This window comes from Chelonia mydas, chromosome 2 (genome assembly GCF_015237465.2).
Source record: "Chelonia mydas isolate rCheMyd1 chromosome 2, rCheMyd1.pri.v2, whole genome shotgun sequence".
In the NCBI taxonomy this organism is placed as follows: Eukaryota; Metazoa; Chordata; order Testudines; family Cheloniidae; genus Chelonia; species Chelonia mydas.
Genome location: NC_057850.1, coordinates 185,343,301 through 185,370,859, shown reverse-complemented (window position 1 = coordinate 185,370,859; position 27,559 = coordinate 185,343,301). Strand labels below are relative to the sequence as shown.

Genomic DNA, 27,559 nt, shown 5'->3' with positions numbered 1-27,559 from the left:
CCATAGTTGAACGGTGATAGTTGTTTACCTGCTTCACTTGAAGGTGCTTTCACATGAAGTCACTGATGCAGGCAAACTGACAAAAATACACAATTATGATATTAGGAAACACCCCAGAGAGTTCAAGTTTGAGTATTTCTTGAAGCAATTCCTTTGGCTTGCAATCCAATTTAAAGTTTGTGGAATATATTTATTTGAGGAAGATGACCTTGTCACTGAGATCTTTTGATATGTCTTTGTTGCACTGTTGCTGAAATTGTTCAGCTGCAGAAAGTAGATCTTCATTACTCAGTGTGTTGAACTGCCAAAGAAACCCAGAAAGGGTACACAGTAGTCACAGTGACTCAGATTGATGTGTAAGACCTGACTGAATAGAGTCAGTGATGACAAGGAAGACATTGACCCTATAATGCTGCTCGGCATTGGATTCAGTAGGTAAATTGCAATTGGTGGAGATCTCAGATGAAATGCCAATATTCTGTGCTACTAATTTGGACTCAGTCAGGATCACATCCCATTGTTCATGAATCTGTTGAATGTCATTAATAAGACTTTCAGTGTTATCCCTCTTAACATCAAGGGTAGCATTGTGTGCTTCAATTACCAGATTAGTTTGGTGGATCATTGTAAGTAGCTTCATCCACAAAGATGACATCAGAATGCATTCAAATTTGGACACGTGCTTCTGAATAGACTGAAGTTCAGTTTGAGCCTGGGCAGTGAGATTGAGAGATTCAAGCTCATTTAAAGCCTTTCTCACTGAGTTCAAATGCTGGGCAACTGGTTGAACACCATCAATCTGTGCAGACCATCTAGTTTTGGACATCCAATGCAGTGAAACAGGAAGATATTGCTTCAGAATTTCCCACCTTTGTGGACTGCTACTGAAGAGATTGTACATTTGCTGAACAGTTCCAAAGTATGTAATTGCCTTCTTGCATGATTCAGCACAGTCAACACCTGCAATGTTTAGTGTGTGGTTTCCACAGCTGGGGAAAATACAGTTTGAATTATGCTCAAGCAGAACTGCTTGTACACCTTTGTACTTCCCAGCCATGTTAGATCTATTGTGATAGGCTTGACAAATGCAGACTTGAAAATCTAACTTAAAACCTTCTAGAATTGCTAGTACTCGAGCAGCAATTTCTTTTCCAGTTTTTCTCTTGAAATTATCAAACAAAATAAACCTTTCTTCAGTTGAAATTTTTGACCTGTCTACAATCTTAACATATCGAATAACCGTAGTAGTCTGTTTCTTGTGAGAACAATCTGGAGTGGCATCAACAATGACTGAAAAATACTTGGCCTTTTGAATATCATCAAGAATTGTTGTTTGTATGAATGATCCACATAGCTCAATAATCTCATTTTGTATGCCGGTCGAGAGATAATGGACTTGCATGCACTTTTGACTCTCTTGCAATTCTTGAGCACGTTTAACATGCTCTGATAAAAGTGGGTCATATTTGCTGAGGAGTTCAACTATGCCTAGAAAGTTTCCATTTTGCATGGATCACCAATATGTTGACTGGAACCAAAGAAAGCCAATCCCTGCTCAGAAAGAAAAAGGATGACATTCAGGATGCACTCAAGAAGTTTTTTCCAGTTATTAGTTTCTGTAGAGAGTTCAGTCAAGAGTAAATTCTCAATTGAACTTTCAGCTGATGCTGCTCTACTGGGTGATTTCCAGGCAACACAGTTTCTTCGTCGAATGATTGCTCATATTGATTCCAATTAGGTGTGTGCGCGCTGCATGCACAGCTGTCGGAAAGTTTTTCCCCTAGCAGCACCCATCGGGTCGGCTGTGGAGCCACCTGGAGTGGCACCTTCATGGCGCTCAATATATGACCCTGCCAACCTGGTGCCCCCTCAGTGCCTTCCTACCGCCTGAGATGGTCGTTGGAACTGTGGTGTCTTGCTTAGTGAGTTTCCCTAGCTTGTTTTATAGTCGTTATAAATTTTCTTTAGTTCTTGTAGTTTATTTTTGTTGTAGTTAGTAGCAGTTGGGCTGGGGGGTTTACCCTGAATCCCAACTGCTTTTTCTTGGGAGGGCTTTCATGCCCAAGGATTCAAGCCTTGCAAGTCCTGCTCCAAGCCTATGCCAGCGAGTGACCCCCACGGTTCTTGTCTGAAGTGTCTGGGGGCGGCTCACGAAGCTGATAGGTGCAGGATTTGCAAGGAGTTTCGTCCTGGGACCAAAAAGGAGCATGACTTTCACCTTAAGCAACTCCTTATGGAGGCAGCACTTAGACTTCAGCTTCCTTTGGCGCGGCAGGACCTGGCACCAAGTTCTTTGATGCGCAGTAGCCTGGCGGCAGTGGTAGAAGCAGCACCGCAGATGGACTATGGCAGAGACCCGCGGCACCGCCGCTTCCTGGCGCTGAAACCGGCGGCATCAACCCAGCATCGCTCCCACTCCCCAGTGCAGAAGCAACACTGGAAGCAAGGGAGGAGTGGCTCTCTGTCCCAGAGACCCACACTCCTGGAGGTGGCCAATGGGGCGCATCCCAGAGAGGAGTACCCAGGGCCAAAGCCTGTGGAAGAGGCACCGTTGACTTCAGCCCCACAAGGGGAGCCATCGAGTCCAGTGCCATTGGACTCCCCAACCCACAGTACTGAGGAAGTACAGCTGCCATCCACTCCAGACACCTTTGCGGCCGTGAGGGACCCCATCTCCATGACAGCACCGAGCTCGCCTATGATACGCGCCAAGCCTCCGGTACCACAGTGTATGGCACCGTCTTGAGGCAAACCAGTGATGATCTGGCGGTCGGCACCATTGGTCGAGCCCTGGCACCGCTCGGAGTCCCTCCACCGCTCCGGCTCCGGTCGTACTCGCAACACCGGTCGAACTCATGGCGCTGCTCCAGATCACGCCAGCACTCCCAATCATGACGCCAATCCGCACACCTCTCGCCTTCAAGGAGCAGATCCCGGGCTGGGTACTGGTCCTGGCGTCACTCACCGTCCCTGTGTAGCTCCAGGTCACAGTAAGTTTCCATGTCGTGGCACCACTCCCCAGCCTTGCGGCACAGCTACCTAGTTTCTCGGCAGCACTGCTTGCTGGCTCAGCTTTGCTTGGTACCATCCTGACCCTCACGGTCCCGATCCCATTCCTTGGGCTCGGAGGCAGAGTCTAGGTACTCGGAGCGGGACCAGCACTGGTCAAGCCGTAGATGGCCTGAAGTGAGGGAAGGGCCATGGCTGGCACAGTGGCAGGGACTAGCTCAGTGGCCATTTTGGACCCCGTGGGTGTACCACCAGGCCCAGGGTGCACAGTCTAAAGCAGGGGCCACAAGACGTTTTGTTGGCCTAAGCATCTGCAGGTACGGCCTCTCCCAGCAGCTGTGGTTCGCTGTTCCCGGCCACTGGGAGCTGCGAGCTGCCGAACCTGTGGATGCTCAGGTAAACAAAGCATCTCATGGCCTGCCAGGGGCTTACCCTGAACAAGCCGCGAACCAAGTTTGGGAACCCCTGGTCTAAAGGCTCCCGGTTGGCCACCTCTGAACTGAGGGTGCCTGAGGCCTCAGTCATTCGGCCCCTGCACCGCTTCAGAACTGATTCCAACTCTGGTTCCTGAGGCGGATAGTGAAGCAGGTCATCGGGCTCCTGATGAACAGGAGGGTCGGGAGGACCCTATTCCTCCCTTGGCCTCTTCGTCGTCCTCCCCGGACGAGGCCGTCACAGGCACTTCCATATCCAGGCCACCTCTTATAGACACCCGCACCCACCAGGACCTTCTGCGCAGGGTGGCGCGCAACATGGGCCTGCAGGCCAAGGAGGTGGTGGAGTCAGAGGACCCGGTGGTAGACATTTTGGCCCCGGAAGGTCCATCGAGTGTTGTCCTTCCCCCATCAAAACTATTCAGGCCAATGCTAAGACTATCTGGCAGACTCCAGCCTCCATCCCCCCCACAGCCAAGGGTGTGGAGAGAAAGTACTTTGTGCCCTTGAAGGGGTACGAATATCTCTTCAAGCACCCGCAGCCCTGCGCTCTGGTGGTTGAGGCCGTGAATCAGAAAGAAAGGCAGGGGCAGCAGGCCCCAGCACCCAAATCCAAAGAGGCCAAGTGACTGGACTTATTTGGCCGCAAGGTGTATTCCACGGGAGGGCTCCAGCTCAGGATTGCCAACCAGCAGGCAATCCTGAGTCGATATAACTTCAATTCCTGGAACTCGATGCTCAAGTTCAAGGAGCTTGTGCCACCTGAGACCAGGGAGGAGTTTGGGGCTATAGTAGAGGAGGGCAAGGCAGTGGCACGGACCTCTTTACAGGCCTCACTGGATGCTGTGGACTCGGCGGCATGTACCTTGTCCTCAGGAGTTGCCATGAGGTGCACATCTTGGTTACAAGGCTCGGGCCTACTGCCTGAGATTCAACAGACAATGCAGGACCTGCCTTTTGATAGGGCAGGCCTGTTCGCGAAACAGACAGACTCTAGGCTGCATAGCCTAAAGGACTTGAGAGCAACCATGAAGTCCTTGGGTATGCACACTCCAGCAACCCAAAGGAAGCACTTCAAGTCCCAGCAGCCGCAATGGCGCTCGTACCCTCCTCAGCCAAGGTAGACTTTTACAGGCAGAGGGGAAGGAATGACAGAAGAAAGCCTTCCAACCCTCGCTCTGGACAAGGTCAGGGCCCAACCAAACCATCGTCTGGTTCCAATCAGGCCTTTTGAAGCGATGCCCGAGGACGGCGTACCAGACTTACCCCCGGATCCTTCCCTGCCCTTTTTGAATCATTCGTCCCACTTCTACTGTGCATGGTCCCAAATAACCTCGGACCACTGGGTCCTCCTCACGGTGGTGCGCGCACACCTAATTGGAATGGATCTGAGGAACACATCTCGAAGAACAACAGTTACAAGAGGTGAGTAGCCGTTTTTTTCTTTGTGTGACGTTGAACTCTCATGTGATGGTATTTGGTTTTTCAACTTTCTCCAACCTCTGTTGATGCTCCATCCTGATTGATCAGAGACAACTGATGCATTTGCAGCACTTTTGTTCAAAATGAAGCAGAGTGCACTGTACAGAGATTGTTTTTCCGTACTCCAGCATAACCAGTCTCTTGTGCAGGTCTCACTATTTGGAAGAGTTTTTGTCAGCAGATGAGTAGGGAAAGCATGATTATCAGCATCTCATGCAATGTTACTTGGAATTTCAAAACAATTAATTTGAAGAAAAGATTGCATTTGGGCAGCACTGCTCTTCTCAATAATTCCAATGTCAGTCACAGTCAAACCTGTAATACTCATGAAATGCTCTTGCTGCTTAAGATCTTCCTGTTGCTGTTGAGTTTCTTGATTGTACACAGAATCTTCTGCTGCAACTGTTACTGTTGGCACATCTCCTTCTTGACTACTGTCCTCATGTTCAGGTATTGGCATTGAAATATCATATGTTGCAGTTGTAGAGTTTTCATTATTTGTAGCATTGTTTGTTGGGTAAGGTGTGTTTTCCAGTGGTTTGAGAAATAAAGTTATTCGCTTTGAGCTGTTAGCTGCTGCTTCACTCAGTTGTTTTCACCATCCGTTGCTTGCACCACTTTCAAATCTCCTCTTCATAGTGATCTATGTGGTCAATATGTAGCCTATCCACACTTGAAGTATTCTGCTGCGAATAAGTAGCTTATCTACACTTGAAATCTTCTACTGTAAACATGTACACAAATGCCGAATGGTACACAAATGCTGAAAAGACGTAAAATGAAGAAATACTAATTAAGAACACAAAATGAAACAATCAGACAGATTATTATCCTTATCACTGAATCAAAACTCAAGCATGCAAGGTATAATATAACAGGCTTAGCTGAAGACAAAGGGATGACATATACATACATATATATATATATATATATATATATATATATATATATATATAAAGCACATAGTCTGAGTGTACCAAAAAGTCTTTTAATAACAGAGAGAAACAATGTGGCATTATGTTGGGGAAACACCAACAACAGGATTCATAACACAACCCATGAGCAAAAAAACCCACCCCAAGCAAATTGGGGCATGTCCTTTCCCTTTGGTTCTTGAGTCCAGCAACCCAAATCACCCAAAGTCCCAAAAGTCCAATGACCCAAAAGTCTCTGTCCCTGGTCAGGGCAGCCCCAGAGCTCAAAAGTTTATCTGCAGAGTTTTACCTCCCAACCTGGGTGGAGATTGGGGGGTGGGGAGAGAGAGTAAGGGCACCTTACGTGGTCCAAAGCTGATGGCTCCACCTCTCCATGGGCCTCCGCTCTGCCAGCCACCCCATGGGCTGCTCTAGGCATCCAACAAACTGCTCTGCTCCACCAGCCGCTCCGCTCGCCGTCCCGCAAACTGCTCTGCTCCATCAGCCGCTCTGCTCGCCGGCCCGCAAACTGCTCCACCATATATCTTCAGGCTCCCCCACTACTTAACACAACACTCAGTGATTTCAGCTCTTCATAAGTTTATCTCTTTTGTGATTTCAGCTTGTAGTAGGGGAGCCTCAGTGCTGGTGCACCATTAGCCCAAAGGGAATTCAGCTCAGCAGCCTGTAACGAGACTCCTAATGGAATCAAAATTAGCTCTGATATTCCACAGTGGAGAGAGGGGGAAGTGCAATTAGCATGTAAGGCCCTCACCAGGGGGCCCATGCCACGAAGTATTAATACCTGTCCCCAGCCTCTCTCAATTCACAGAGTTTTGGAACCCATGTCCCTTGCCTAGCGCGTGCTACTTAGTTGATGGCGAGTCCCTCCATCATAACAAAAGGCCAACTGCAGTTCCACGGTCCTTGATTCCCATAATCAGGGTAATAACAATTTATTCTTCCTGCCCCAAAAACAGAGACACTGGGGATCCCGCAGCAGCCAAAGTGACCATTTGGGCAGCTATGGCCTCATTCTAGGTGGGGTGGGTGTGCCTATGCAAATGAGATCAGCCCCTGAAGTTCTTTTCCACAACTTGCCCCACCTCACCACCAGATGTCAGGGTGGAGCTCATCCTGACTCTGCTTACAATAGTAAACACAGACACGGATATAGACAGAGGGATAATGTCCAAAAATTTCAAACATGTGTCCTCACAAAACTCACTGTACAAGATTATCCTCACAAATTTTCACCTTGAATCTGGGCCTATAGCCTACGAAAGCCTATGATGATGGCCAAACTACCAAGCTAGGGCTCAACCAACCAACCAGTCACCTCTTTTAGCTACCATATGAAGATAATAATGAGGAATTTTCACACATAAATAATTCCTTAGTCAAATAGACGTAAAACTATAAAAACAGTAAAATGTAACAATTCTGTACCTTTTAACATGCACTTGATCCAGCACCCGCCAGTAGTAGTGGTTTGTTTATATAATCAGGTGATCTGAGAGTACACGTTCATCACGGTCTAATCTTGTGCCATCAGAACCAATATATATTTATTAATATTTATGAACATTTTAAACTCTTTAATATGACAAAATCTATATCAGTTAACAAAAAAATTATGTCTGTTACCAAATCACATCTCTTATTTGCTTAAATTTGCAGCTCTAAGCTGAGAGAGTGTGTCACATTTTGATCCGATAGGGATGCGCATAAAAACAATTTACGAAAGTTATCAAATACCAGAAAATTAACAAGTGTCTAAATTGAGCCCCCCTTTGAGCTTGAGGCCCAGGCCAAATGGCTCTCCTTCCCCCCCCCCCCCCCCCCCCCCCCCCAGCTGATTGGCCCTGAGCTTTTGATATGTGACAAGATGATAGCTTGAGGTGTGGTATTTTAATTAGCAGCCTGAATATCTTGATAAAACTTCAGAGTATTACATAAAATCTTATCTATTTTTCTGTTTTAGGTGTTGTCCTGTGAACATCACTGGAAGAATAGGAGCATTACTAAAGAGACTTGAATATGAAAGATACGTTATAGATAAACGCATGTGATCTCTGTTACATGGAGCAATGCTGAAATTCCAAGAGGCTGTTAAACATGTCAGTGGTTCCGCACCTATTTCCACTTGCTCTGAAACCTTGATTGCAAGAAGATATGTTCTTCAGCAGAAACTTGGCAGAGGAAGCTTTGGAACAGTCTATCTAGTTTCAGACAAGAAGGCAAAACAAGGAGAAGAATTGTAAGTAAGCATCTTATATAGTGTGTTGACTCAATGTATTTGGGAAAAAAATTGGCCCATATTTCTAATTTTTTTTGCTTTTGTTTTCTTTGGTGCCCCATTACCTCCCAATTTAGTATTACCTGCAAATTTCATTAATACACTGTTTACCCTATCTTCACTGATGGTGCTAAATTGGCTGACACTGAACCTGGCACTCCACTAGATACCATCTTTCCAACTCAATACATTATTGTGTAGGCTTCTTCAGTAAGATTTCAGTCTATGTTGTGGTGGTCTTAACCAAGCCAGTTTTAACTGATTTTATAAGTTAAATTTTCTGTCTATCTTCCATATATATCCCTCCTGTCCGTAGTATCTAAGTACTTCTCAAACAGTAAAAAGAACTCTATCAAATGGATTACTAAAATCCTGATACATCTAGGGTTAAATTCACACCAATCTCTATCCATTACTTAAATGCCAGTTACAACTTATATGAAGCTTAAGTGGTATATAGGGTCTTGTGCTAATTGAACAGAGGTGAATTTTATCCCTTCTGTATAAAATGTCGTTTGTACATTCATGTAATTGAGAGGACGCAATGAGAAGGCATATATCCACCATAACAGTTTTCCTTTTCTTCAGTGTACCAAAACTGCTTACTCCTGACAAAAAAGGAAAATAATGTGGTCCACAAGATCTTTCTTGAGGAGGTCTATTAAAATCTGCACCACTCATAATGAATTTCCATTCCATGCTCAGTGACCTTCATGAAAATATCGTCTTTATTTACTTGAATATTTAAAAATTGTTATAAAATGCAAAGAGAGAGATCCCCAAAAATGATACAGTTCAATTGCTGTGATATCTAACTCTGTAATGCTCTGTCCAATTATAAATGGCCTTTAAAGCAATCAAGCTGGGAAAGATAAGAACAAGGTAAGAACATTTCAGAATTCCTGCTTTTCTTTTATGGGTCTGTCCCCTTCAGGTGACTTTTCCCAGGGTTTGTCTAATCTATCTAAGTTTTTATACCATGCCAATCACTTTAGTGTTGTAGTCAGGGTACCATCAAAAAGACTCAGTTAGATTGTTGGAGGGGACCTAAGAGAAGCTGGTAGCTAAACCAGCAGAAAATACAGAAGACTTTTTCTGTTTTTGATGATAAAATTGGATGCATGCTTGTCTAATAAGAAAGGAGAGGTAATGACTATAGAAATCGTAAGGTGAAAGCTACTGTGGCTACTGTACTTGTAATTGATAACAATTCTTTTTTTTATTTAGTCTCAACAAGTCTTAATTTTGTCTCTACCTGAAAATGGACACATTTTCATCAATTTATTTTATAATTTCAGTAGGATCACAAAATATCACAGACTTAACACTTCCAAGGAATGTTAACAACTCTGCATGTGAAATCAAATTTGGGTGCATGTCTAATATCATTGGATGAAATTTCTTGTTGTATAAAACTATATTCTCATCACTCTGACAATTTTACAGACTGGGACTTTAAAAAGTATCTTTTCCCTGTAATCTAGAACTTTGTGTGTTCATTGGACTTGATACTGGTTGCTTCATGTCTGACACCTCAATTGGATAATTTTTTCATCCAGAAATAGGCTCTTTTCCTTAAGCTTGGAACCACTCAGTAACCTATGTGAGGAATCAGATTTTCCATGATGACTTGGATATTGGCTCAAAAGGTAACATTAGTGTTGGTAATCCAACTGTGGTCAGCACATATGTAGTATTTCTTGTTGAAGATACTGATAGCGTATCACCTAGCCATATTTGATAAGAATATTCAGCTAATAGAAGTTCTGATTTCTGAAAAATTTGGACACTTGCTTATTGTGTAGAAGAGATATCAAGGCTCATCGGAGTGTGTTGGGGAGCCCCCTGGTACCTGGAACGTTTACAGATCCAAGAGCTAGGTGCATGCAGCAATATTTCAGTCAGTTCAACTAGTGTCAGTAATAGCAGAGTTCTTTTTCATATTTTTCAGAAATATTAAAGTGCACATTGTACAGTAGCCATTTTGGTAGGTCACATTTCCAATAAATGATACATTTGTTGGTTATTATGTTATAGTAATTAGGTTAACAGGGAATTGAAAGAGTCCTGTTCATTTTAAACCGAGGCATTTTTTGTTATCTTTTTCCAGGACTAAGAAAGAAAGCTCTTTCAGGCAGTTTTGTGATGTTTCAGCACTCTGTATCCATAAAGACGCTTTATGACATAAGAGACCTACATATAATCTACAGAAGATACTTTCCCAACAGAAAGGGGCAGGGAAGCAGGTTTTAGTAGTTACACTGTATATTAAGGGTACATTTATAAATAGTTTATAAAGATTTAAAAATGATTGATAAATGCTTTAATAGATAGTTAGTCAATTGTTATACAGTTCCACGGGTCAATAGGTTGTTTATAACCATCTGTTACACCTTCTGCTGATGTGCTTACAGGCTTCTATAATGTATGCTACTCATATCTGTAACATGCTTATAACATCTATTAATCATTTATTAACCTTTGGTAAACTATTTATAAGTGTACTTTTTATATAAGGCATGACCATTTTGTTTTCTGATTTTTACATGTGCCAAATTAGTTTCCAGCATTTTTAAGGCAACTTTCCATTACAAACTTGTGGTTATGCTGCATTTGTGTGGAAGCCTGCAGAGAGTTAGAGACCCACAAAGATATCTTGACTATTAGTGAAACATTATAGTTTTGCCAAAGCAAAGCATTTTGCTATTTTACCTTGAAAGAATTGCTCATTTGTGAGAAAACTAAAGTCAGTTTTTGCAATTGGAGGGTGACATTGCACTACAAAAAATGGCAACATTTCTTGCTGGAATAAATTAGCACCGTCTTAACAGTGAGAAGCTGGAAATGATGACATCTCACCCTAGATAAAATTATTATTAACAATATAAGTATTTATTTATGTTGCTGTAGTGCCAGGTGTTTTCTAAATGCAGAAGAAGACAGGGTACGTATGCTGAACAGATTACAATCTAATGTTTTGTTACTGTACTGCTTAGATGCTTAACTTTATGATAATCTGATCATGATAGGCGTGACTTTGCTAGGACCATTCATGTGTAAAGTTAGCCATGTGCATAAAGTCTGCAGGAATAGGGCATTCAAGTTGTGATGCTGAAGAACAACTCTGAAAAATATAATTTGAGCATTCTAAACAATGTTGATCAGTTAACTCTTCCAAAGACTCCTGTCTCCATTTGAGAGATAACTGAGACAACCTTCATGGAAGAGTTTATTTCTATTTTGGACATACGCAAAACTTACAAAATAAATCAGACCAACTCTTATGAATTCATATCTGAAGCAGTCTGCTCATAGTCTGCTCTTATTTTGTTTTGGTAATCTTTGGATGTTTCCGTGACTGAGACAGTCCTAATGAAGACTGGCCAACAGAAAAAGCTGTGTGTTTTGGGCAATGTCTTCATGTATTCTTGAATATGGCATGAGCAACTCACTGTAAATGAAAGCACTTTGCATGATTGAAATTTGAATGTTTGGGGCTGAAGTGGCTGTATTTTCAGCAGCAAAAACATGAATTAAATTGAAAAATATATTTTTGCCTTCACAGAAGTGGCTGTGCAAATCCATATGGTAGAATAGGATGACATTAGGACTCATTTCACATTTATCTCTGTCCCAGGTGGTAAAGGCCATGCAGTTTTAAGTAATCTCAGAGGAAGTGCCCTTCACTTCAAACAATTTGCATGCTGATCTGTTATGACATCTTATCAGTAGATACACAAACCTGCCTTCCCCAGATCCACTATTCTGGAATTATAAGAGACGCGAGAACAAGAAGCAGTAACATTTATTTTTAGAAAACTCCAAAAGTACCAACTGATCTTAACATTATCTAACTAAACTAAGTTATCTAACTAAACAAAGTTATCTAACATTATCTAACTAAACAAAGACTATGTAGACTAAAACCTGAAGTGAGCAGCATTGAGAAAGGAGAGAATAGATAGTTCCATGGCTACTGTTACTGGCAAAAGAGGATCTATGAACTGTAAGAGGTACTAATCCTCTACATCTTCTGTTGGAGAATTTGCTTCCAGGAGTCACTGTGTGCACTCCTTCCTCCACCCCCATTGCTTTAAATTGGTCCTGGACATATGAGGCATTCTGTGTGTCCCCTGCAGCAGAGCCATTACCTTTGGAGAACTCCAGATACTGGTAAATTATCTTCCTTACCAAAGTATGATGAAGCAAAACATTTCTTAAATCCCAAACTAGCAGAAATTGCAAGGTCTGAGGAGCCTCAAGTGGATGAAATGACTATTTATTCTTTTCTACCAGATTTATGATAGGTTTAGGTTTGAGGTGAATGGTTCAGGAGTACTACTTCTTTAGCAAGGCTTCACTGTAACTCTGGTATAATCCCTACTTCAGTGGTTCTCAACCAGGGGTCCGGGGCCCAATGGGGGGCCATGAGCAGGTTTCTGGGGTTCTGCCAAGCATGGCTGGCATCAGACTCGCTAGGGCCCAGGGCAGAAAGCTGAAGTCCCACCACACGGGACTGCAGCTCGGGGCCCTGAGCCCCACCACCCAGAGCCTGAACAACTTAGCTTCGCAGTGCCCCTTATGGTGTGAGGGGTCCCAGGCAATTGCCCTCCTTGTTACCCCCTAACACCGGCCCTGATTATTATATGCATAAAAGCAGTAGTTGTGGCACAGCTTGGCTGTGGAGTTTGTATAGCATGTCAGAGGGGGCCTCAGAAAGGAAAAGGTTGAGAACCCCGCCCTACTTCATGCCTTCATAGTGGCTCTCGTATTTCTATTGGAATTTTACAGCTGTTTGCATTTATGTGGAAGGTTTAATGAGTGTTTTTCTTTGTTGATCACTAGGTCTGACAGGAGATACTTTAATTAAAGTTTCAGAGTAGCAGCCGTGTTAGTCTGTATTCGCAAAAAGAAAAGGAGTACTTGTGGCACCTTAGAAATTTGTTAGTCTCTAAGGTGCCACAAGTACTCCTTTTCTTTTTAATTAAAGTGTAAGACCTGAATGTTTCTTTCCTACTCCAAGTCCTAACTATTTATCTGTTTAGGCCCTTGTGACCCTAAGAGCAGCCTAATGCTAGAGGGCAAGGGGCTGCCTGGTACCTAGCAGTGAGTCTCAGCTGGCCTGACGAGTTCAGTGTACTACTGTTGTCATAATCTATATTTAAAAGGTGCGTATGTATCTAAAAGGTATCATATGCAAACTGGTAACACGCATTCATATTATTGCATGGTGTATGTGTGGGTGATTCAGTCATTCTCCTCTGCTGATGAAGTGTAGTGTGCACACTTTGGATCACCCATTTCCAGAGAGCCCAGTCTCCTGCCAGTGTTGCAGCCTGTTCTATATTAAGGCTGAGGCGGGCACGGTCGGAAGCCACTTGTGAGACTATCCAGTTTTTAAGGATCAAACACATAAAGCTGGTGGGCTGGTATGGACTCCAGCATACACAGCAGATGCCCAAGCCACCTGAGCCAGCATTGTCACATGGGAAGACCTTGGAGGCTGGTTGGTCTAACACGTGATATCTTTGTTCATAACATGATGTAACCACTGTATGCGTTCAATACATCATTACTGTTTCATGTCAAAAGGGTCCAGCAGGGGCATTTGCATCTCTGTGGTGGCTCAGGTTTCTGAGCCATACAAATGGACAGAAGTACTGCTGCTTGATAGATGTGCATCTTTGTCCGAGTTGATATGTGTCACTGATGCCGCAAAGGCTTCTCATTACAAATCAGATTTTTGATCCTCAGTTGAATTAGTAGCACATAGACGAATTAAAAAACATGTGATTCAAATGTCACCTCGCTCAACCACATTAAGAACATAAGAATGGCCATGCTGGGTCAGAACAATGGTCCATCTAGCCTAGTATCCTGTTTTCTAACAGCGGTCAATTCTAGATGTTTCAGAGGGAATGAACAGAACAAGGTAATTATCAAGTGACCCATTCCCTGTCGTCCAATCCCAGCATCTGGCCGCCAGAGGCTGAGGAACACCCAGAGCGTGGGGTTGTGTCCCTGACCATTGTGACTAATAGCCATTGATGGTCCTATCCCCCATGAACTTATGTAATTCTTTTTTGAACCCATTTATAGTTTTGGCCTTCACAAGATCCCCTGACAACCAGTTCCATAGATTAACTGTACGATGTGTGAAGAAATACTTCCTTTTGTTTGTTTTCAAACTGCTGCCTACTAATTTCATTGGGTGATCCCTGGTTCTGGTGTTATGTGAAGGGGTAAATGACATTTCCTTATTCACTTTCTTCACACCATTCATGATTTTATAGACCTCTAGCATATCCCCCCTTAGTCATCTCTTTTCCAAGATGAACAGTCCCAATCTTTTTAATCTCTCCTCACATGGAAACTGCTGCAGACCCCTTATCATTTTTGCTGCCCTTCTCTGAATCTTTCCCAATTCTAATATATATTTTTTGAGATGGGGTGACCACAACTGCATGCAGTATTCAGGATGTGGGCATACCATGGTTTTATATAGTAGCATTATGATATTCTCTGTATTAGTATCTATCTCTTTCCTAAGGTTCTAACGTTCTGTTATCTTTTTTGACTGTTGCGGCACATTGATGGGTGTTTTCAGAGAACTATCCACAATGACACAAAGATCTCTTTCTTGAATAGTAACAGATAATTTAGACCCCATCATTTTGTATGTATAGTTGAGATTGTTTTCCAATGTGCATTACTGTACATTTATCAGCACTGAATTTCATTTGCCATTATTTCCCAGTCACTCAGTTTTGTGAGATCCCTTTGTAGCTCTTCCCAGTCAGCTTTGGACTTAATTATCTTGAGTAATTTTGTATCGTCTGCAGACTTTCCTACTTCACTGATTACCCCCTTTCCAGATCATTTATGAATATTATAAAAGCGGCATTGGTCCTCGTACAGATCCCTAGGGGACCCTCCTATTTACCTCTCTCCACTGGGAAAACTGACCATTTATTCCTACCTTGTGTTTGCTGTCTTTTAATCACTGATCCATGAGAGGACCTTTCCTCTTATCCCATGACTGCTTGGTTTGCTTAAAAGCCTTTGGTGAAGGACCTTGTCAAAAGCGTTCTGAAAGTTCAGTTACACTATATCCTCTGGATCACCCTTGCCCACATGTTTGTTGACTCCTCAAAGAATTCTGATAGATTAGTGAGGCTACAGGTGCTGGAACTAGGAGGGGCTGCTACACTCCCTAGCTTGAAGTGGTAATAATAACCCAAATACATGGTTTCTGCCTTCAGCACCCCCAGTATAAAAATTGTTCCAGCACCACTGGGTGAGGCATGATTTTCCTTTACAAAAGCCATGTTGACTCTTCCCCAATTCTATTCTTTACTATAGGTTCAACCAATTTGCCTGGTCCTGAAGTTAGGCTTACTGGCCTATAGTTGCCAACCTCGCCTGTGGAGCCTTTAAAAAAACTGACATTACATTAGCTATCCTCCAGTCCTCTGGTACAGAGCCTGATTTAAGTGATAGGTTACGTACTAGTTATCAGTTCTGCAGTTTCATATTTGAGTTCCTTCAGAACTTTCGGGTAAATACCATCTGGTCTTGGTGACTTATTACTGTTTAATTTATCAATTTGTCTCTAAACCTCCTCTCTCGACATCTCAATCTGGAACAGTTTCTCAGATTTGTCATTTAAAAATAATGGTTCAGGTGTGGGACTCTCCCTCACATCCTCTGCAGTGAAGACCGTTGCAAATAATTCATTTAGCTTCACTGCAATGGCCTTGTCTTCCTTGAGTGCTCCTTTAGCACCTCGATCATCCAGTGGCTCCAGTGATTGTTTGACAGGTTTCCTACTTCTGATGCACTTTTTTTTTTTGCTGTTAGTTTTTATGTCTTTTGCTTGTTGTTCTTCAAATTCTTTTTTGGCCTGCCTATTTATGCTTTTGTACTTGATTTGCCAGAGTTTATGCTCCTTCTATTTTCCTCAGTAGGCTTTGACTTCTAATTTTTTAAGGATGCGTTTTTACCTCTACCCAACTCTTCTACTTTGTTGTTTAGCCATAGTGGCATTTTTTTGGTACTACCTACTAATTTGTTTATTTGAGGTATACATTTAATTTGAGCCTCTGTTATGATGTTTTTTAAAAGTTTCCATGTAGCTTGCAGGGATTTTACTCTTGTGACTGTTTCTTTTAATTTCCATTTAAGTAGCTTCCTCATTTTTTTTTATAGTTTCCCTTTTTGAAGTTAAATTATACTGTGGTGGGGTTGTTTGGTATTTCCCCTCCCCGCAAGGATGTTAAATATATTTACATTATGGTCACTGTTACCATGCGGTTCAGCTATATTCACCTCTTGGATCAGCTCCACTTAGGACTAAATCAAGAATTACCTGTCCTCTTGTGGGTTCCAGGACTAGCTGCTCCAAGAAGCAGTCATTATTGGTGTCTAAAAATTTTCTCTCTGCATCCCATCCTGAGGTGACGTGTACCCAGTAAATATGGGGATAGGTGAAATCCCCCATTATTATCGAGTTTTCTATTTTTATAGCCTCTCTAATCTTCCTTAGCATTTTACCATCACCAAACTAATCAGGTGGTTGGTAGTATAGTCCTACTACTGTACTCTTATTAATCAAGAATGGCATTTCTGTCCATAGAGATTCTACGGTACAGTTTGATTCATTTAAATTTTTTACTATAGTTGACTCTTCCTATGCATTCTTTCACATATAGTGCCACTCTCCCACGAGCACGACCTACTCAGTCATTCCTATCTGTTTACAAGGCAGGTAATCATGCATGCTGCATTTGTGCAACAAATTGAATAGCCCCCACTGTGCTGCTAGACTTCTGCCTGCATTATATTTACTCTTGTAGCTTTTTGTTTTTGTTTTGATTTTTGTTTTTTTATGTGTGGAGTGTTTGTTGGCCTAAGATTAGAAAATGTTAGGTATATCTGGCTCTCTCACTCCCTTTCTAAACTCTTTTGCAAAACTCCCCAATTCACTAGCTCCTCTGGTTGTTTAGGAGTTGGCTTTTTAACTACTTTTCTCCCTGGGTAGCCCCACTCCCTGGTTAAGGGCTGCTAAAGGAATTAGGGGTCAAAGCCTTGTTAAGAAACATGGCCTCCCCAAACAGGTTGTATTATAAACTTCAGTCAAGCAGGCACACTGCAAGCAGCACGCATACAACAAACAAATGAACAGACAACAAACTCACCCCAAGGGTCACATAGTCATTCTTCCTTCACTTGGAGAACTGTCTTGCAATGTTTCATGTCAGTAAAGCAACCTCTCTCCTTGGTAACAAAAGAGCCAAGATGCTCTAATGAGTAGATGAATTCAACTTCTTGTCCATCGATTATAGTGGGTAGAGGTAGAGGTCCATCAGCCACTTTCATCAGTTTGGTCTTCTTCCAGTTAACCTGAAGACCAAGTTTACTTGCATCTTCTGTAAATGTATTCAGTACATTGATGAGATTAGTTCATCAGGATTCAGATAGAGCTGTGTCATCTGCATATTCCAAGTTTGTTATTCAGACGTCCACCCCCAGTATGCAGCTAGTGTCTGCTTCCATCATTCGGTCAATAACACGTAGAACAGATCGGGGCAGGCACATGCCCTTGACAGATGCCACTTTTGTATTCGAACCAGTTTATATTTTTTTCCTTGTGAGCCCTTTTACTGAGAAATTTAGTTTACAATAACATCAGCTGTTTATTTAATGGGATCATCAATTTGACTGCAGCATTTTAAACATTGCCTATTCTTTGTAAGAGACAAAACTGAGTGTGCCCTTTAATTCTATTGATGTAAAAGTACAATAGTTATGTATTAAATTATGGCTTCTTATTTTTATTTTATTACTTTTTGTTTTGACTTGCAGCATTTAGCAACAGATAATACCTGTAAATGCTTGTAGCTACCTATCTTGTGATAAAGTTCTGCAGTTCACCAGTATACCACTTGGAGGCACCTGTGTATTGCAGTTATTCTCCTTAGCTGCTGCTGAACTTTAATTGTAAATTAAACATAGATTCCCTTAACTTTCTGTCATTTACATGTGCAGTAGGTATAATTTCAGATCCAGTGAAAATAGCATAACTTGAATACAGCAATCAAGATGGAAAATATTAATCATTGGTGTAAATTTCTCATATTACAGGGAAATATATTGCATGAAAGTTCAAATATTATTCTAGGACAGAATTTATCTACAGTATTTAAGAATTTTTCCCTTCTAACAAAGCTGATTTTGTAAGGTAGTAAAATTAAAACATTTAACAAACCTTTCTAAAATTAGTCTTTGTGCTGAATTTACCCATGTTATGGTCCATGTCCATGCTCTGTGGGCATTTTGATGAATCAAAGGAACTGAGTCACATAATCCCCCAAATTACATCTCCATAGAGTATGCTTATTATTTCATAGCTGATTCAGGACATGATATACGGATGTTAGAGAAAGTATGAAATCAGCTGGAATTTGCTAATGCAGATAATGTTCAGGAAACATACTCTGTCAACCTATGTAGTTGTCTAAATCGCTATGGGGAGAACACAAATGAACTTTAAGAACAGAAATTCTCAAAGAGAACCGAACCTCAGCTGTTGATGCATCTGGTTTGTAGTTGTTGTTGAAGCATATCTTTTGGATTTTTTTTTAGCACAATGCCTAGGAGTCATTTAACAAAACACTAACAACATTTAGAATGTTATTTCAGTGACCGCTCAGAGCAATTTTTGGATGGGACAAGGAAATACATTTTTGGGGATCTTTTACCCCTCCCTATCTGCTAATGGCTTTTGTTCATTATGATTATAGAATTATGCATGCAGCTGGCATATTATCTGGTGCACACCTAAAGTTAACTGACTAATTTTAAATAAGAATGTGTGTGGAAATGGTGAGATCAGCACCAACCTCCTGCTGCAGATGTGGATCCCAGGTGCTTGTGTGGGGGTCAATCCATATTTACTAACATTTTAAAAAAGTTTTCTAAGGGTCAGTTTTCTAAATAAATGTAGATTCTATGGGCTGCTAGGTCCTCAGCCATTGGCTTTGTGTGCTTTCTGGTGAATGTTAGTACTTACTGGGAGCTTTTTACAAGAGTAAATTGATTGAATTGTCACAATAAGCAACATTTGCTTTGTGAATGGACCCTGTCTTCGTATGTGTTTGGCTTATATAAAATTTGTGTACTGGCATTTGGTTAGTGTGTGACTATAACTATTACAGCAATAGTTATATTCACATGTGGATGCAGTTATAGTGGATAAAGGTGCTTTATACTGGTATAGTTTACTCCTCTTCCTGTACCAGTGTAGTTACAGTGGTATAACTGTTGTGTGTAGACAAAGCCTAAGAGTCTGGGGCAGCTAGTCTTCCAGCTGTTGGAGAGCTATGTGAATGGTGGTCTCTCCGCCGTCACTTCTTGCCATTTCCACAGGTTTCTCTGCCTCTGCCTTTCTGCCCCACTACAGGGATTGTATGCTCTTGAGCAGGCTTCCTCTTCAGCTACCAAACCTTATAGAATATGGGGCTGGCTTCAGAACTCATGCCAGCTGCTGCTCTCTGGCTATCTCTCAGCATCAGGTAGACTAGATAAGAAAGAGCTGCAGGGGGGCAGGATTGTAACTGGCTTTAGGTGAGGCAACCAACAGGGGGTGGAGAAGAGGCTGCTGAGCAGGCAAGAGAGATGTTGCTGTCTTATGGTCCTACACTGCTACTGCCTCCTCCTGCTGTGTCTCATAAGCCTGTGACTTTGGCCAGGACTGTAATTACTAAGGACTGGTCAGTAAAATGTGGGCCAGCCTCTGTGAAACCAGGGCTGCTGGTTATGATAACTATGTATTAAATAAACCCATAAACCAGGACATGTGTGCATTCAGCACAAACATTAATTTTAGAAAGTTTAGTTAAAACTACAATAGCTTTCAACCTCTGTGATGGGATGGACTAGGCCCTGAGGCCCTCTGCTGGAGGCCTTGTGGCCCTGCCACACCCCATTCCGGAAAAGTGCAGTAGAGAGGTCCTACAGGAACCCTATAGATAGCAGACAGCTACTATCTATAGGATTCCTGTGCTGGGACCCAGAGTAGAGGGTGGGCCTGGGTCCCCCCCCCCCCCCACCAGCCACTGGGAAAGTGGCCTGGACTTTGAGGCACCCCACAAGGGGGACTGAACTGAAGCGCTGGGGCCAGAAATGCCCTGAAAGGGCGAAGACATTGCCTCCAGGTAAGGCCTCCAGGTAAGGAGCCCGTGGCACTGCTCTATTCCGGAGCAGGGACAAACTGAGGGAGACGTTACAGAGTGCACTCAGAGAGGCCCCTGTTGGACTTGTACCCTGAAAGAGGTTCCCTTTGCTTTTATCTCACAAACAGACTGTGTATGATTTGGCCGGAGAGCGGAGTCAGCGAAGACCCACCACAAACAGGTAGAGCGAGAGTGCAGGCGCTTCACTCGGCCAGGGGGCGCTTGTGAGAAGTGTGTGCAACCCCGTTACAGCCCCATTTAATTCTTTGGACTCTTCTGGGAATTCTGTAGCAAACTCTGAATGATGATATATGGTATCTTATGAGCACCAAAGAGAAGCTGTCACACTAAGATACTTGGTACCTGTAAAATCTCTGGGCATCTCTACAAAGCCAGGAGAGGCAGCATGCTTCACGGTAGCTGAAAACCAGTTTTTAAAATGCTTGTTAAAACATATTTATATGCTGGCTGCTCTCCTGGCTTGGTTAGAGGAAGTATTCAACATAAATGATCCCAAATAGTCTGTGAAGTCAATTTCTCAATGTGAAGTCATGAGGTGAATTTTGCGACACAGTGGCAAAGGTTACTCCACTGTTGTTAAAAGGGTTGATACTTTTCTTTAGGCTGGGCTATCTAGGAAACCACAAGCTATCTCTTACAATGGGGTGCTACTTAAAACTTAAGTTATGCAGAAGTTGGCCAAAATTGTGGAAAGGACCTAAAATTACTGAAGTTGTAACTACAGTTTTCTTCTAGTTCATCCCATTAGCCAGTTTTTACCAGAGTTAAAATATATGTTATTAATAGAATAATTAGCTCATTACAGCTAATTACAGGTTGGTATATTTTTAATGAGATTATAAATGTGATTGATAAAGGTAATAGTGTTGATGTAAAAGACTTCTGTAAGGCATTTGACTTGACTTGATGCACAACATTTTGATTAAAAAACAAGAATGAGAAAATTAACATGGCACACATTAGATGGATTAAAATGGCTAACTGATAGGTCTCAAAACTGTAATTGCAAGTGGGGAATCATGGTCAGGTGGATATGTTTCTAGCAAAAACCATTGAACCATTATCCAGTGTTTTTATTTGCTGTTTTTTCCACCTTGCTACTGATACATAAATATTAAAAACCTTTCACTGGTTAAGTGTCCAAGGGAGAGGCTGACAGGAGTAATTTCTTTGCTGTCATTGCACAACTGTATCCTTCCTCATAACTAATGGATGAGGTCACAATCCTCTGATTTACAGGATTATTTTTAATGGGTTATTTCTCTCTCTCTCTTTCTCTCTCTTTCTCCCCCTCTCTCTCTCTCTATGTACAATTAGATTCAAACAGTCTGGATTTACGGACCAGTGTTTATGAAAAATCATACCAATAAAATATTTTAGTCCACTCTGAACCATTTCTAAAAGTTTATCGTACAATGTGACAGGTTTCAGAGTAGCAGCCGTGTTAGTCTGTATTCGCAAAAAGAAAAGGAGTACTAGTGGCACCTTAGAGACTAACCAATTTATTTGAGCATAAGCTTTCGTGAGCTACAGCTCACTTCATCGGATGCATTCAGTGGAAAACACAGTGAGGAGATTTATATACACACAGAACATGAAAAAATGGGTGTTATCATACACACTGTAAGGAGAGTGATCACTTAAGATGAGCTATTACCAGCAGGAGAGCAAGGGGGAGAAAACCTTTTGTAGTGATAATCAAGGTGGGCCATTTCCAGCAGTTAACAGAAACGTCCGAGGAGCAGTGGGGGGTGGGGGAATAAACATGGGGAAATAGTTTTACTTTGTGTAATGACACCTTCACTCCTAGTCTCTATTCAATCCTAAGTTAATTGTATCCAATTTGCAAATTAATTCCAATTCACCAGTCTCTCATTGGAGTCTGTTTTTGAAGTCTTTTTGTTGTAATATTGCGACCTTTAGGTCTGAAATCGAGTGACCAGAGAGATTGAAGTGTTCTCCGACTGGTTTATGAATGTTATAATTCTTGACATCTGATTTGTGTCCATTTATTCTTTTATGTAGAGACTGTCCAGTTTGACCAATGTACATGGCAGAGGGGCATTGCTGGCACATGATGGCATATATCCCATTGGTAGATGTGCAGGTGAACGAGCCTCTTGATAGTGTGGCTGATGTTATTAGGCCCTATGATGGTGTCCCCTGAATATATGTGAAATACCTGACAGAAGAGGGTAAAGGTTTGGGCTTGCCCTGAAGAGTGGCACCAGACTAGCTGACTGACTGTTGTATCAGATGGAACTGAGCTAGCAGGCTAAGGGAGTTAAGCTTACAAAATGTATTAGACAAAATGGCATACCTACCCACCTGCAGACTGGCTGAACCACACCGTATCTGTGGAGAGGTTATCTGGTGTTAAAACCAATTATTCATCAGTTGAAGAGAGGAGTAGAGACTAAAACAGTGACACACTGTCTGGTGGGGGAAGGGCTTTGACTTAATTATTTTTTCTGTTTAATTATTAGGGTCTGCTGTCCATTATCTTTCTTTTTTGAAACAACTGTGGGTAACTTCTTCCTTCTTTCTCCCAAACCTCCAAAAATCTGCTGCTAGCTTGATGGCAAAAACAATCAGACACCTGTGAAGCAGATACAACAGTTTTACAATATGTATGAATCTGCTGAGCTATTTGCCATACTGTCCCACATCTCTGTTGCTTTACTTGTAGAGAGTTGGCGGGGAAGATGGGATGTGTATGTGCACAAAGGATATCCACTTAGATGGAGTGTGTGTCCTGTGTGGAATTAAGGGGCATTTTATTTCATTTACACTGTTCTCTTTAAGCAATTTCCTCCCCCAAGAAATCTGATTTAGATTATTTGTCTTTGATTCTGTGAATCATATAAGTTGTAGACATGATAAAGCATCATAATCTCCATATTTTTTCTCACTTTTTACTTCTAGTCAATATTTTACGTTTACTTGCGATACATATTTTCATAAGCTTGCTGTGAATTATTCTATATTACGTATTTCTCTTGAAACAAACTACAGCCGTAATGCTGTCGGTGATCATGCTGCAGTTTCTGCTGCGTTACATATTAATGTCTGGCACTGTAATTTCAATTGTCAGTGAATTACTAGCAACAGTTTTCTAAATCAGTACATAAGAAGTAAAAAGCCTATGTTTTGAGAAAAATGGAAAGCCACAGAGATCAAATTTGCAGTACTTTATACAGTTTGTCAAAAAGAGACTGTCAGCAAACATTTATTAACCGTGTGGTAGGATCATAGTCTCTCTCCTGCTAGTTCTGTCAGAAAGGCAGAGCAAAGTCACAGAGCTGGGTGCATAGTGGAACTGAAAGAAAGAGGACAAATAACAAAAAATGCTGGCAGTTCTGTGCCAACACTGAATAAATAGTGCAGTTCCAAGTGAAGTATCGCAACTGCCCTGACCTACCTGCCATGTGCAGTATGGAATGGATTTTTTTCTATGAATTTCATTGAGAGGCTGGAATACATGATCCTTAACCCAATACTTTAGAAGCTTCAAATGGAAAGGCTTGAAAGTGAATCAGAACAAGATTGAAAGGGTTAGAATGCAAACAGATAACCTGCATGTATAATTTGTTCTCTATCTGACCCCGATGTGACAGAGAGGAAAGTTAGGTTTCTATATGAAGCGCAGTAATATAAAAATCTAGCATTGTACATAGGATTCTATTCGATTCTCAGATCCAATTTGCATATCTATTTTGATTTTAAAAAGATATAAGCAACTAAAATTTTTAATTACAAATATATGCTTAGGAAATTCCTAATAAAAAGTAGGTAAGAAGCATCATGGATTATTACTCCTGATGTGCAGACAATTGCAGTTATAAACGGCAAAATTTATATGCTCAATTGCTGATCTTATATCTATCTATAAGTATAGAATAGGTATGAAGTATTGCCAGCATGACACACATGATCCTATGTGGCTCTGAAATACCGGTACCTGTATTACACTATGTCACACTCAACAATACATTCCAATGTGAAGTGATTGAGTTAACTGGTGTATCAAGTTTTGTAATTTATCTGTTAATGTTTATGTCTGGCCTCTAGAATTTTGCCTTCTTTTTTTATTTATTAGATAATACTAAAATACTTTTCACTTCTGCAATACTTCTCAACCTATAGTTTTTTAAGGTGTAGTCTAAACTAGAAAAATCACCGTGCAGCTGTAGACTGCTGTGAGCAACAGGTGTAGCGAAACACCTGCAAGTCTAGACTAGGAAAAAACATTCAGCCTGCATACATTTTCTAGTGTTGATCAGGCCAATTTCACTTTGGAAATCCTGTTTGTGACAAGACCAATCTTCTTGTGCCCCCAAATCAACAGCCATACAATGATCTGTGCACATGTAAGCTCTAAGTGACTTTTCTTAGGTTGCACAGGAAGTCCCTGACCAACGCAGGAATAGAACCTAAGATTCCTGATTCATGTCCTGTGGTTAAGGCACTAATGGAATTGCACCTGCTTACACCAAGTCTGAATTTGACTTGTTTTGTCATTTAAAAGAAACAAACAACCCCGCTATTCATGTTGGGGGAGAAAATAATTTCTAGTGTATTAATGTTCTTTTTGTTGGGGTTACACTAGGCAAGTCTATGTATCTCTTTTTTTTTTTTACTTAGGCCCTGTGGCAAGTTTCTGCGCAGTAAAGCAGCTTTCTGAGTTGTAATTCCCGAGGTGCACACACTGCCAAGCCACTTAGTGCGCAGAAACTGCGCAGTTGCAGCGGTGTAAAAAAACCACCCTGACGAGAGGCATACAGCTTTTTATGCCAGGGGTACAGTGCCGCGGTACCAGTCTAGACACCCTGGTCGATTACAGCGCTGTGACTGGCCTCCGGGAGGTGTCCCACAATGCCTGTTCTTGCCTCTCTGGTCATCGGTTTGAACTCTACTGCCCTTCCCTCAGTTGACCAACCGTCATCCCCACCCCGTAAATTCCTTTGGAATTTTGAAAGTCCTATTCCTGTTTCCTCAGTGATGTGTGCAGTGGTGTCAGTGGTCTTTCCAAGTGGCCATGCCTGCTGCACACACCAGGCGATCCCCTGCTTGGAGCAATGCCGAGCTGCTGGACCTCATCAGCATTTGGAGAGAGGAGGCTGTCCAGGCCCAGCTGTGCTTCAGCTGCAGGAATAATGATACCTACGGACAGATTTCACAATACATGACAGAAAGGGGCCATGACCGGGACACACTGCAGTGCAGGGTCAAAGTGAAGGAGCAGCAGAATGCCTACCACATGGCGCGGGAGGCAAATTGTCGCTCCGGTGCTGTGCCATGAGTTGCTGGTTCTACAAAGAGCTGGACGCGATACTCGGTGGAGACCCCACCTTCGCTGTGAAGGCCACTGTGAATAATTGGGTGGCTCGCATGCAGGGGTGAAAGTAACATTCAACACTTACCGGTACGGGGGCCGGCTCTGGGCCCCCGGAAGGGGCGGGGCCTCGGGCGGAAGGGGCAGGGATGGGGGTCAGTGTCCCCCAGCCAGCCCATCCACATTGCCTGGCCCACACTGGCCGGGGCTCCAGCTGCGATTTAAAGGGCCCGGGGCACCGGCCGCTGCTGAGGTAGCAGCAGTGGCAGCCAGAGCCCTGGGCAGTTTTAAATCGCCGGCCCCAGGGCAGCTGCTCCTTTTGCCCCTGCCCCCCCCGTCGGCAGCTCCTGCTCGCGTGCCAGTCAAGAGTGGACCAAGCCAGGAGGAGGAAATATTGGACGAGGAGGGAGAAGGGGACCCAGATGCAGAGGACAGCTCAGAGGTCAGAGATGCATGCAGCCAGGAGCTCTTTTCTATCCCTGAGGAAGCTAGCCAGTCACAGCTGTCGGATCTTGGCAAAGTGCAAACAGGAGAGGAGACCCCTGGTAAGTGGATTTGATTTTTGGGAATCACTGAAGTGAATTGTTGCGGGCAGGAGAGTTGCAGAAAGCAGGCTTGTGTCTGTATGCTGCACGTACCACCACATGCCTAGTCTGAGTGGCGGAACACTTCAAGAGAGTCTGCCTTAGAGATCTCCAGAAAACTCTCATGGAGATATTGGGCAATCCGCTGCCACAGGTTCTTTGGCAGAGTTGCTTTGTTTCTTGCCTCATTAATGGTAACTTTCCCGCACCACTCTGCTGTCACTGGGGGGATGGGGGGACCATTGCTGCGCACAGGTGAGTTGCATAAGGGCCAGGGCAGAAGCTGCAGTCTTGGAGATTGGTTCCCTGATCACCCTCAGCAGTGAGATATCTTCCCTAATGAACACAGCCTGTGGAAAATGTGGGGACAGGAATGATTATCAGGCTCCCCCTTCAGAGCTGGCTCTCCCCAAGAGCCCCATGCCCAGGGTCCAGGAGCACTGATTTACCCTGCCCTTGCAACTGATCACCATTTTGGGGGTTTTGGGGCTCATGTGTGCTTGCCTGGGGTCAGCCAGTTAGTTACAGGTATGTGAATACAGGCAATGTTTTAAATCACTGAATCGGTGTTCCGTGTGTTGCAAACAATACTGCTTCTGTAAAATGTTGCATTTTGGCTTTACAGAGATGACCTTGGGAGCCCAGCCTCCGTCTTTGTTATCGGTGGCAGAACGGCTGCGCAGAATTAGAAAGCGGCCACGAAGAACTAACGAGGACTTTCTGCGTAATGTTATGATACACTCTGTGGCCCAAAAACAGGAATTGAAGGAGTGACGGGACAGCGAGAAGAGGGACCGAAAGGAGAATGTGGCACGCCAGAATGAAGCCACGGAGCAGCTTTTAAATGTTATGGAGCACCAAGTGCACATGCTCCAGGCAATACTAGCACTGCAAACCGCACAGCTCTTTCCCATGCACTCCCCAAATACCACCCACACACTCTTATCAACCTCCTGGCTCCAGTCTGTACCCGCGGCATTCCACTCCTCCCCCGTCACAGTCCAGCACTGCGGACTCCCAGTACTCACTGCACTCAACACCCATTCCTCTGCAGTTTGACCCTGCTGAAGTACAGTACCCGATGCACTGTACTCCAAAGGAGAAGGTTGGATATGATCCCTGGACATACACAAATCTTTAACTGTCCTGGGACCCCACTTCCTCCTGGGACCTTCCCTTCCCCCATCTCCCTCAGTGCTGATGTGGTTTTTCTGTTTGACTCTCTCCTACAGGTTTTTTGTTTTTTTA

General features: G+C 42.9%; 1 protein-coding gene across 7 annotated transcripts in view; it reads left to right on the top strand.

Annotated features, from left to right (window-relative positions):
- Window positions 1-27,559, top strand: part of NEK11 (NIMA related kinase 11) — a 165,052-nt gene that overhangs the window by 2,663 nt on the left and 134,830 nt on the right. For all 7 annotated transcript variants that reach the window (XM_043540837.1, XM_043540836.1, XM_007064332.4 and 4 more), the window contains exon 2: window positions 7,824-8,099. In XM_043540837.1, the coding sequence (XP_043396772.1) occupies window positions 7,930-8,099 (170 nt within the window). In that variant the 5' untranslated portion in view covers window positions 7,824-7,929. The remainder of the gene's footprint in view (window positions 1-7,823; window positions 8,100-27,559) is intronic.